Source organism: Canis aureus, chromosome 19 (genome assembly GCF_053574225.1).
Source record: "Canis aureus isolate CA01 chromosome 19, VMU_Caureus_v.1.0, whole genome shotgun sequence".
In the NCBI taxonomy this organism is placed as follows: Eukaryota; Metazoa; Chordata; class Mammalia; order Carnivora; family Canidae; genus Canis; species Canis aureus.
Genome location: NC_135629.1, coordinates 49,598,556 through 49,610,399, shown reverse-complemented (window position 1 = coordinate 49,610,399; position 11,844 = coordinate 49,598,556). Strand labels below are relative to the sequence as shown.

The 11,844-nt window shown below is 51.5% G+C and overlaps 1 protein-coding gene across 1 annotated transcript; it reads right to left on the bottom strand.

The window, feature by feature from the left end:
• Positions 1-1,480: 1,480 nt before the first annotated feature.
• Positions 1,481-9,970, bottom strand: ASF1B (anti-silencing function 1B histone chaperone). Its single transcript, XM_077859672.1, has 4 exons — positions 9,714-9,970; positions 5,041-5,156; positions 3,044-3,220; positions 1,481-2,661 (listed from the first exon to the last, which is right to left on the bottom strand). The coding sequence occupies exons 1-4, from the start codon at positions 9,820-9,822 to the stop codon at positions 2,458-2,460; spliced, it is 606 nt and encodes a 201-aa protein (XP_077715798.1). The 5' UTR covers positions 9,823-9,970; the 3' UTR covers positions 1,481-2,457.
• Between the last annotated feature and the right edge of the window lie 1,874 nt (positions 9,971-11,844).

The window sequence follows — 11,844 nt, the reverse complement described above, 5'->3', positions numbered from 1 at the left end:
CCGCTCAGTGCGGCAGCGGCCGCCGGCCAGCCACGGTTGGCGCCAGGGCCTCCCCCCAGCCTCCCGGCGCAGCCGCCGTCCACCTGCCAGCGGGGGAGGGGCGCGGCGGGCGCCCCGGGTCAGAGGTCGCCGGGCCTCCGGCAGTCGTCATTCATAAGGCCTGGCGCTGGATGTCAGGGTCCAGGCCGAGGAGCCTTCTAGGTCTCCTCCAGCCACAGCCAGGGCTTCAGGAGGATGCTGGGCCCGGGAAGCGCGGGGTGGCTGGGAGGGGGCTCTGTGTCCATCCCCTTGCTGGGCGTCTACCCTGGGCTTGCGCGCGTCAGTAGTAAGAGCTGGCGCTTGTTAAATCCCTTCTTTGCACCAGCATGCTTCTATCACGGAGGTACTGTTACTGTCACTCCCATTTTACAGATGAGGAATCTGGGGCACAGCCAGGCTGGGGATCCCCTTTGGGCAACACAATGGGAAGCTGCCCGCTCCCCCCAGAGCAATATGATGACCCTTTTTTCTGGGTGCCCTTTTATTTTTATTTTTAAAGATTTTAAAGTAATCTCTACATCCAATGTGCCGCTCCAATTTACAATCCCGAGATCAAGAATTGCATGCTCCACCCACTGAGCCAGCCAGACGCCCCGGGTGCCCTTTTTAAACACAGCCTGAGGTCAGTTTCTCACTGCCACACTACTGACATTTGGTGCAGGGTGATTCTTTGGGGGGGGGGGGGGCGGGAGAACGACAGTCTTGTGCACACACTAGTTTTAGCAGCATCCCATTCCTACCCACTGGATGCTGGTAGGACCTTCCTCTCCTCCACCCAAAGTATCTCAGGCACTGTTAAATGTGCCCCAGGGGGCAAATTGCCCCTAGTTGAGAACCACTTTAGTAGAAGACCCAAACAAGGTGCCAAAGAGGGGCAGGGGGCCAGCTGGGCCAGCTGTCTTGACTTAGAGGGGGCTAGGCTGGTCTCAGGTCTATAAGCCAGTTTGCTGCTCTGCCTAAACTTACACAATGTGCACCCTATCAGGCAGCTATCTGCACCCATGTTCCTAGGTCCACCAGTTTCCAGGAAGGAAGAGTCAGGGCACTTCTGTGAATTACAGGGAAATGGCTCACCAGCCAAACCAGTCTACTGGGCTGTATGGTTACAAAGTAAGGTTAAGTAAAATTTAATAAAAGTGTTGCTGCGTGTGTCCTTGGAGCATGATGTTAATTTCTTCCTGTGGGTCAAGGTCAAAGTCTAAAAAATCACTGGTTATGCTCAATCCAGAACAGCTGGGTTGCTTAACTTTTGACAAAGAAAAACCCCTCCCTGAACCTCAGGCTGGAGTACAATTATGTAACCAATTAAGACTAGGGTAAGAAGCTGAGCAAGGGAACAAAGGACGGTCAGCCCACTGGCTGGGGCCAGAGCCCCTTCACGACATCATGAAGAGAGATGGACAAATCTGCTTCAGCCCACCTAAGATAAAAGCAGAATCAGTCTAGAGGAAGTGCTTTTTATTTTTAGATCAACCAAACATATTTAATATAAAAACCTTTTAATATACAAACTGTAATCACAATTGCATCCACGTAGCAGCGAGGGAATGGGGTGTTGCAGGGAGCATGGCAAGGGGAGAGGTTTTCAGGGTCCCTATGGTTTCCTGTGCCTGCAAGAGCATGAGGTCTTCGCAGAGGGCAGATTAAGGCAGGCAGAGGGGCCCTGATGCCAGCATTGAGACAGACTCCACCAACCTGCCACCTTCCCACCATGGCAGCCTCCAGGGAAAGCCAGATCCAATTAAGAGAGGACAAGAAGGTGGTTGTACGGAGTCAACCATCATTCCTTAGCATCCTGCTGAGCATACCTTTGGGAATAGACTTTTCCAGAGGCTGTTGGATTAAAAGACCTAAAAACTATCCTAGGAGGACAGAAATTGTGTCCAAGTCCACCTTCTAACCAAGCTTGGTTCCTTGCCTGTGACTCCAAAAAGCTGGGTGGATTTGCTCAGATGTTTGGGGAGGGACAGGAATGACAGAGCCTTCGGCTCAACAGGCCTGGAGCCTTGCCAGGCGTTGACCAAGAAATCCTCAAGGCAAGCCAGGGAGGTCTGTGGGAAGAGCTCTGGGTCAATGGTACTCACAGGAGCATGGTGGCAGAAAGGCCTGCAGGTGGAATTTATAGTGTGTGTGTAAGACAGAAAAAACACATGTCACAAAGAATTAAAAAGTGAAGTACCTGCTTCTTACAGGCCTGGGCAGTAGAGGTAAAAGCTGATCCTTCTGGGTCAGGGTTGGGAGAGACCTGAGGCCTGCTCCTTCCTCAGAACCACGTCTGGCTTGGGTATAGCTGATGGCCCCAAAGTCCTCTAGATGGCCTCCGTGGGATTGTCCAGGAGGCCCAGCTGCCCTCTCCAGATGTGCTAGGAGACTGGCCACAGTCCCGGCTGGGCCCAGGTAGGGCCTGGATTCCTCGAGTTAGATGCAGTCCATGGAATTCTCGGGTAGGAGCCCAGGAATGCAACCTGGGAGACCCAAGCCTTTGATGGGAGCACAGCTGAAGGGGAGGCCACAGCCCAGGGTGGGGTCCTGGTTCTCTATGGCCTCTAGTCTGTCCATGTTGTCCCAGTTGATGTGGAAGCGGGTCACTCGGGGGTTTGAGGCCAAGATGTTCCTCTGGAGCTGGGGCAGAAAGAGGAATGTCAACCCTTGTCAGCATGCCCCGTCATTACTCCCACAGAGCCAGGGCACCCCAAGACCCTGCCCCAAGGCCAGGAAGAACAGAGCTTACTTATTCCATCACCATCAACAACTATGTGTAGAACTCCCGGGAGTGCCTATGTACTGTGATTTAGGGCTGAGACCTATCTAATCTCGATTCTGCCAGGCGTGCTTCTGAGAAACAAAGACCTTTCTCTCTCTGGTTCTGGTCTGGAGCTCCAAGATCTGAGCAGGGCTTGAAAACCTTAAGAAGTGACCTTGGCTCCCAATTCCAATGACTCAACTCCCCCAGGTGCCAAAGAGCCAGACTGTCCGAGGCAGGAAGTGCAGAGACAGGCCCCACCTGAGAGAAGTCTGGCTTCAGGGGTGGGTTCTCCCGCAGCTCGGGATTGGGGTATTCATTGTTGACGTAGTAGCCCACACGGATGAACTCCTGTCCATGGTAGGTGCAGGTGATGAGGACCACGGTCACACCCACAGCATCAGTCTCTGGGATGAGGGATGGGTTGGGGGCATCAGCCTAGAGGAAACACACTCCGTGCCTTAGCATTGATCGTACAGCCACACCTCTACCACTTAACACAATGATTTTCAAGCAACACATATTTACTGAGCCAAAAGGTATGGTCTCTGACAACAGGAGTTTCTAATCGAGTGGGGAAGACACAATCAATCTCGCAAATGCCTGTAAAATGCTCAGTGTGACAAGTGCCACAAAGAAGTAAATGTAGTGCTGAGAAGTGTAGTGAGGGGGGGTGGAGGGGTGGCATAAGATAAGGCTGTACAAGTGGGCAGGTAGGGACCAGGGCGCCCAGGGTCTTTTGGGCCAGTTAAGGGCTTGGGAAGGAGCAAGAATGTCTAACAGGAGGTAAGTGCTGCATCACTCCTGTGGTCTGTAAAGAATGGCATGCTGTGATGGGAGGAGGGCAGTTGTGGGAGCAGAGACTGGGCAGGTTACAGTCAACCCAGAGTGCAGACAGCGATTTACACCAGGAAGGAGAGGACAGAGGCAGACACATTTGGGGTGTGTTGTTATGGATAGGACCCGCTATATAACTGGTACAAAATAAAACCAAAACGAGACATGGGGTCCCTTATTCACAAATTAGCAAGTTTTTTTTTTTTTTTTTTTTTTTTTATGATAGTCACAGAGAGAGAGAGAGAGAGAGAGAGGCAGAGACACAGGCAGAGAGAGAAGCAGGCTCCATGCACCGGGAGCCCGATGTGGGATTCGATCCCGGGTCTCCAGGATCGCTCCCTGGGCCAAAGGCAGGCGCCAAACCGCTGCGCCACCCAGGGATCCCCACAAATTAGCAAGTTTTAGCCAGCGACAGCAGAACGTTATACCAGGTGCCGGGCCCTGTGTGGCTGCATGAGCTGAATGCTCAGGAAGCCAGCCTTGCTCGTGGAGTGGAGCAGGTGGGCTAGCTGGTGGCCTGGCTACAGGTGGGTGAGGCGTTTGGGGATGGGATGAGGTTGCCTGGACTGGGGTGGGAGCGGTAGACTGGGAGGTAGGCAAGGATTTGAGCAGAACCTTTGATTTTTATATATTTAAAAATAAATAAATATTTATTTATTCTTAAATTTTATTTACTTGAGAGAGAGCGAGAGAGAGCACACGCAAGAGCAACTAAGAATTGGTGGGGTGGGGAAGGTGGGGGACAGAGGGAGAAGAGGATCCCAAACAGACTCGCAATGGAGCTGGATGCAGGGCTCAATCCCATGACCTCAAGACCACGGCCTGAGCCAAAACCAAGACTCAGATGCTCAACCGACTGCGCCACCCAGGCGCCCTGGTGATTTTGTTGTTCAGGATGGCTACCAAGTACAGTGCTTAGTGCAAGGTGATGATGATGCACCTTATGGAGAAAATACGTGTGTTAGAGAAGCTTTGTTCAGGCATGAGTTATAGTGCTGTTGGCAGGGAGTTCATGTGAATGATCAACAATAATAAATACTAAATAAGGTGTCTTTCAACAGAAACACACATGAAACAAGATTATGTATTGACTGGTTGACAATAGAACTTGTAAGAACCCAACCCTGCATTCTTCCAGGGGCACTGGTTCTGTATTCATTAATTTGCTAATGCAGCATTTGCAGCCACCTTATAGAACATAACTCTGGTGAATAATAAGAATCAACTATATGAATCAGTGACTCATGGCGACAACTATGACAACAGAAGTGGAGGAAACGGAAATGTATGAAGTACTTCTAAGAGGTCAGACAGTTCCTGAACACAGAGCCAGAATTTTAACCTGAGCTTTTAACCACTGAACCACACTGTGTGCTTTCAGGTAGAAGAAGTGCCAAGGCCTCAGGCCCTGTCTTTCTTACCTGAAAGATGAACATGTGCCTCCCTGCTGGGACAGGGCCAACTAGCACAGAGTCCAGGATTTGGTCAAACTCCTCACTCTCAGCTGAGCCAACATAAATGATCTTCCATTCTAGATCTGTAAGGATATGGGGTATTAAGGACTTGAAATAGCTGGGCAGCATGAAGGCAGGGGAAGGTCTTGTGTTGAGTTTTGGACAGATACTTAATATATTGAAAGATTTTTATTCTCAAGAATGCCTGACATCTGCTGGGGAGTAAGTGCCAGGCACCACCATCCTAAACACTGAAGGGGGCATGAAACTCTACTTCTAGTGGGGAAATTTCTCTCGTGAGCCTAGCTTTGCTGGGTGACCCTGACCCTGCATCTTTGGGATAACTTGGGGATCTCAGAGCCTGAGGGTGAACCGTATGGCAGAGGTTGAATTAGGAGCCACGTGACAGAGGCGTGCAGAGGAGGGACAGCAGGGAATTGGGCCATTTCAGGGCCCTGCCCACTGGGTGCTGGGATAGGAAGCAGCATCCTCTTTCACACACAGGGACCGGTGCCACCAAACTGAATAGATCCCTCGACAACTGGGGCAGGGCAGCAGATTCCAATCTAGCAGGAGAGCCAGCCGGCAGGAGGGGGAAGACGAGGCCACAGGGGGAGCCAGCCAGTCTCCAGGTCTTCCAGTTCCAGCACCAACTCATGCCTACTTTCAGACATTTGGGTGACAGCGACTCAGTCAACAAATGTGGCATCCTAGGGTGATCCTCTGAACCCCGCCTCTCTTGCATCCCAACAAAGTGGTGGTGGTGGGGAATCTCATCCCTGAGTATGTTCCAGCAAGGTGAGAGGAACAGTGCTGAAGGAGACCCTGCCCATCAAGTACAGGAAATTCCCGGTGACCGCTGCCTCTTGCAGGAGGTCCAAGTGTATCAGGGGCAAGGTCACGCTAGTACAGGGAAGCTTGGCAGGAGACCTGAAACTTATTTTAGGTTCTTTGAAATTACACAACCTGTGGCTCCAGCGGCTGGAGGAAATTTCACAAGCTATGAGTTTCACAGGAAGCAAAGTGTTGTTGAAGTTGCCCTGGTCTGGTGTCCCACAAGAGCATCCAACTTGGTAAACACCGCTATGCTGGGCCACAGCTCCGGAGGTTTGTCACCCGAGCCCCAAGCTCTTCCTCGATACACTGATTTCCTGTTCCTTTGCAGTGTCACCCAGGTCTTCTATGCAGGGACCCTAGTTAGCAGGTCTGGGGCATACAATGACCCATGGGCTCACCGGGGTTCAATTCTAGTCTCTTATTATTTGCAGGAACCAGTTAAGTTTACTGATTTATCTTTGTTACAAGGAGTGACATGACTAGATAAAACATGTTTCTGGGCGAACAAAAATCAAGCTGGCTCTGTCCTTGCCTTTCTAACACAGTTCTCTATTTTGGTAGCTTTCCTCCTGGCCTTCCCTCTGCTACCAGTGGAGTCCTATATGTGTGCATTTAGCTAATGTGCTGGGGCAGCAAGGGGGGGGAGGTAGATAAAAAGGGCACCAAAGTAGAGCAGGCCCTGCGTTGGCCACGGGCAGTGGATGTTCGATACCACTGGCAAAGACTGGTGTGGTGTGGGTGCCGCCAGGAGGAGAAAGCGCACTGCGCCGGCGGCCAAATGGTCTGCAATGGCTCCCTCAAGAGAGGCCGAAAAGAAACCAGAGAATTGACCGAGGGCCACAGAGAAATATTGACTCAATGGATAGGGGAGCTGATACAGTCATCTATGGAAAACAGCAGATGCTTGAAAATAAGGACCTAAAAACTGGATTGCCTTAAACTTGCTGAAGCGTTTTTAGTAGAAGCATACTTAAGTGGCTCCATTTTTAAAATATAACCACGGATGTCCATCACGAGTACAGCACAAACTCATTCCTTCTGAATACAGGACGCGATTGTACATGCATAACACGGTGTGCCTAACTTTTTAGGCAATTTCAAGGGTAACTTGACAATATTCAATTTTGTCTTTAGGCCCTAACTTTGCAATGGAACAGTCAACAACATGTTCTTCCACTATGTACGAAAACAAAACCAAAACTAACAACCTGATCGAAGGCATGTAAAAGTTCATTTTCATTGAAGTAGCTGGAGAATGTTTCCTGCCTTAAAACAAACAAACCAACACAAAAACTATCTAGTAGGCTTTTTTCTATTTATCACTTTGCCAGTGTTCAGATGATATAGATGAATCTTGGCCTGCCCACGGTGTTAGCTGTGGGTCAGAACATCTGGTTTCATGACTTATTCAAACAGTGGCTGTTGAATTTCTCAATGGAAGAGAGGAAAAACCCATCTAATGTATTAAATGTGGACCCATGCCTAGGAAGCATCTATTTCTAGATGCTGAGGAGAAAAAAGAACCCCTTGGGAAATAGAATCAGTCACTGATTGGGGGTTGGGTCTTTTGTCAGAGCTTCAGTTGCTAGCGTCAAGGTAACGAGACTGAGATTTCTCCAGAATCTGAGAGACTTCTAAAGCCAGGCCCCCTCCATCTCTTTGGGAGGCAGGAAACGGATTCTCTCTGTTCCATGGGAAGAAGGCCAGGAATAGGCAGAAAGCAAGTTGGCAGGTCAAAGTCATGGACAGCCCTAGGGGTAGAACCAGAGTCTGGATTTCCAGGCCAGAGTTTGCTTTCCAACTTCCATTTCTCTGAGCAAAAGCTTTATTGTCTGGGTGTAATTAATAGTAGCACTCCCTTCATTTTCTTTTGAGAGCGTCCCAACGTGGAAATCAATTCTTTGGTCAGTTTTATTTATGCTCCACTTCTAAAATAAGGGATGAAGGGACACCTGAATGGCTCAGTGGTTGAGCATCTGCCTTTGGCTCAGGTTGTGATCCTGGGGTCCTGGGATCAAGTTCCACATCAGGCTCCCCACAGGAAGCCTGCTTTTCCCTCTCTCTCTGTGTCTCTCACGAATAAACAAAAAATCTTAAAGTAAAATAAAATAAAATAAGGGATGAATTCTTTTTTTCCCAGGTTATAATAGCAAAGGTAGAGAATTCTGGACTCAACTCAGAGACAAACTCTAGTGTCATTACTTCTACAGATAGGCTGTGTGACCTCAGAGAAGTCAGCCCATTTCTCTCTATTAAAAAATAATGACCAGCAGGTTGACTTTTGACTTTCCTGCTCTGAGTCTATAAACAGATTAGTAAAGTAATAGGGCAGGGGTTTTCCTAGGAATAGAAGTACTAGATAATGACTATGCAACCCTTTTTAAATGCAAGGAGCACAAACAGGCTGTTTGAAACCTGATATCCTGCCTTCTGGGAACTGTGAATCCCTTAACCTATTAGCTCCTTACATCTCCTGTCTTTAAAATTAAATTCTTATTCCACAGTGTCATTCTACACTTTAATTATTTATTTACACCCTGGCTTGTTCCAGAAAGGATTTAACTGGGCTTATTCTATAGTTAGTCACAAGTAGATTCCTTAATTTAAAAAGGAGAGAAGCTGAGAGACTGATCTATTGGCCTAGGCCAAAAGCACACACATCTCAAATTTTATCAACCCCAAACTAACACAAAAGGCTGGCTTTTCCCACAAACCACCCACCTACCACTGAGGGGCGCTAGTTAGCACACCATGGCCTCATAGATCCCCATCTCCCCAGCTGCCTGCTGCCTCTTCTTTAACCACCAAGTGAAGAATCTGTCTAATGGAGTACTTCCTCCTGAAAGTGGTGCCAAGAGTCCCTGGGCAACCTTAGATTTTCGATTTTTATAGACCTTTACTTGAAAGGTCTTTCATTCTTTGTGGTTCCTGTCTTCTCATCTGTGAGATGAGAACCATGTCCACCTTTATAACGCACAGATGAATAAGTCCATCTGTGAAAGCACCTTGGAAAAGATTCACAAAAAGTTCTGACCTCCCAGCCGATTGTTTGAAGCCAGATACCGTCATGGCTCAGCCTGGCCCCAACTCCCAGACTGGGTCAGCCCATCAAAAGTGTGGGAAGAACTGCTGCAATAGATCTGCTGGAACCTGGTGGGCAGACAGTGGGAACCGGCTGATGCTTGCCTGGTGTTGCCACCCTTCAGATATGAGCGTGTTTATCGAAGCACACAGACAGGAGGGAGGCACGGGAACTGGGGAGACCAAGTTATCCTGAAAGACTGGAGCTGGAAACCTGCCGTGCTTCCCCCCGTGGGCGCAAGCTGGTAAAACTGGGGCCAGGATAAGGAGGTGGGAAGCCAGGGTCCAGGGTATGTGCTTTGGGGGTAGAAAACAATCCGAAGTGGGTGGGGATGGGGTTGTTTTAAATATCATGCGGCTTAGGGAGGGGAGACCGGCTGTACGGAGAGACAAATGGGGAGATGGGGACGAGTAAGGTCTTGCCACGAGGGAAAGGGATCTCATAAGGATAACTGTGAGGGTCAGTCTGGGTGACTGGAGGTCTCCGCAGGTCAAAGAAGCTCCACAGGAAGGGGGAGGGGGGATGAGGAGGTCTCCGCGGGAGAAATGGGAGTAACCGTGGGGCGGGGGCGGCTTGGCCAGGGGTGTCAGGGGCAGTCTCTCAAGGAGGCTGGGGCTGAAGGGGAGGGGAGGAGGGGAATGGGGGGGCTCGTTTCTCGTGGGAAGTCTGGGAAGGTGGGGAGGGGTGGGGGAGGGGGATCTCCACACCGGCCCAGCCTCACCGTCCGCCAGGGCCTCATTGCACTCGAAGCTGATCTCGAACCGGAAGGGGCTGTGGAAAGGGCTCGGATTCTCCAGCACCGCCACGTTCAGCACAGAAACCTTGGCCATCGCCTCGCCGGGCCGCGGCAGAGGCCACAGCTGGGGCCGAGCCCGCGCCTGAGTCCTCTGCGGTCAGCGGGGTAGCGTTACTCCCTACCGCTCCCGCCTCTTCTGTCCGCCGACTGAAGTGCGCCTTCGCTCCGCGCGCCTCCTTCAAATAGCCGGCCCCACCCTCCGGCCAATCACCGTCAGCGCTCGCCGACGGCGCGAGCACACCCTCAGCCAATCGTGGAGCGCGGGTCGGCGCGCGCCGAGACTCCTCGGGCCAATCCGTGGGGCTCCCTCGCCGGGGTGCTCAAGGGAGGCGGAATCATTTCTTGGCTTTTTTGGGTGTCCAGCGGGAACCAATCCCCAGCGTCTCCGACTCGGATGTCTGGGGGCGGGGGTAGACGGAGGCAGAGCGCGAGTCTCCTCTCGGCCAATCCCGAAGGTTCCCGCACCGGCGTGGTGCGCGCTTCGCCCCGCCCTTCCGGGGGACGCAGCCCGGCGGAGGGCAGCTCCGCCAACCGCCTAGCGGTGGCGCGCGGCGCCCGCTTAAGAGGGCGGGAAGGGCGGCGCTGGCTCTCGTGGTGATTGGCAGGCCGGCGTCTGGCAGGGCGGATGCAGATTCTCTGCGACGTGATTGGCTGGGTTGGTCGTGGGGCGGGAAGAGAGGAATACTTAGCTGGGGATTCGCCGCCCAGAAGCGGAAGTCTGCTGCCGGCGTGCTTGGGCCGCGTGTGGAGAGAGAGAGAGAGGGAAGGAGGAGCGTTTGTCGCCCTGGCGTCCGTTCGCAGGTGAGCGTTGCCGGGACCTTCCCTGAGGGACTCCCGGCCCCTCAGGCCCAGCGGCGGGGGAATCCGTTGTGAACGTTGGTGGCACCCCTGAGGGGAGACGGAGCGGCGGTCACGCGGCACTCTGGGACCGTGGCCCCGGGAGTCGGGCCCGGTTCGAATCCCGCTCTCGCCTCCTCGAGGGCCACTGGGAGGTTTCAGGTGGACGGCGCAGTAAGGAGGAGGACTTGGAGTCCGGCCTCTGCCACTCAACTCCCGGGGCCACAGGCGCCCCGCCCCGGTGACGGGGCCGTTGAAAACTCCCTGACTTGGCTCGTGACTGCATAATACAACCAGAAACTTGTCTGCACCCCTCGTCAGGGTCTGACTGCCGTCGCGCCCGGCCTGGGAGACCCCGGAGCCTCTGCCTCCACCCGCGACCCGTGGAAAGTTGACCCGAGCCACACTTCTCGCTTCACATTTTTCTAGCGAGCACGTTTAAGAAAAAGTAAAAACAAAAAACAAAAAAAACCACCACAACGGTGAAATTAATGTTTTATCTTTAACCCAGGATAGTCAAGATCTTATGCCCACATACAGGTATAAAAAATACAAATGAGCTTTCTTCCATTCTTTTACTAAGTACCAAGTCTTCGAAATCCCGTGGGTTTTCCGTTGCAGCCACATTTTCTTTCTTGTTTAAGAAACTTTTTTTTTTTTTTTTTAAGATTTGTATTTATTTATTCGTGAGAGGCAGAGACACAGGCAGAGGGAGAAGCAGGCTCCCTGTGGGGAGCCCAATAGGGGGATGCTATGCCTGGACCTGGGATCATGACCTGAGCCAAAGGCAGATGATCAGCCACTGAGCCACCCAGGTGCTCTGTGCAGCTGCATTTTCGTCTGAAATAATAAGTCTGGCTTTAGTTTTCATAAAATTGGCAGTTGAAAATGTAGATCCACAGGCCCACGCTGTCTGTTTCCAACATGCTTACAAGTTTTCCAGGAGCTGGACTACATGTCAGGGTTTTCAGTGTAAACGTTAAATCAGTTAGAATTCAGTGGGGGGGGGGGGGGGTGGTGCCTGGGTGGCTCAGTCGGTTAAGCATCTGCCTTCAACTCAGGTCATGATCCTGGAGTTCCAGGATCGAGTCGTGCATCAGGTTCCCTGCTCAGCGGGAGTTTGCTTCTCCCTCTACTCTCATCCCATTCGTGCTCGCTCTTTCTCTTTCTTACTCTCTGTGTCTCTCAAATAAGTCTTAAAAAAAAAAAAATTCAGTGA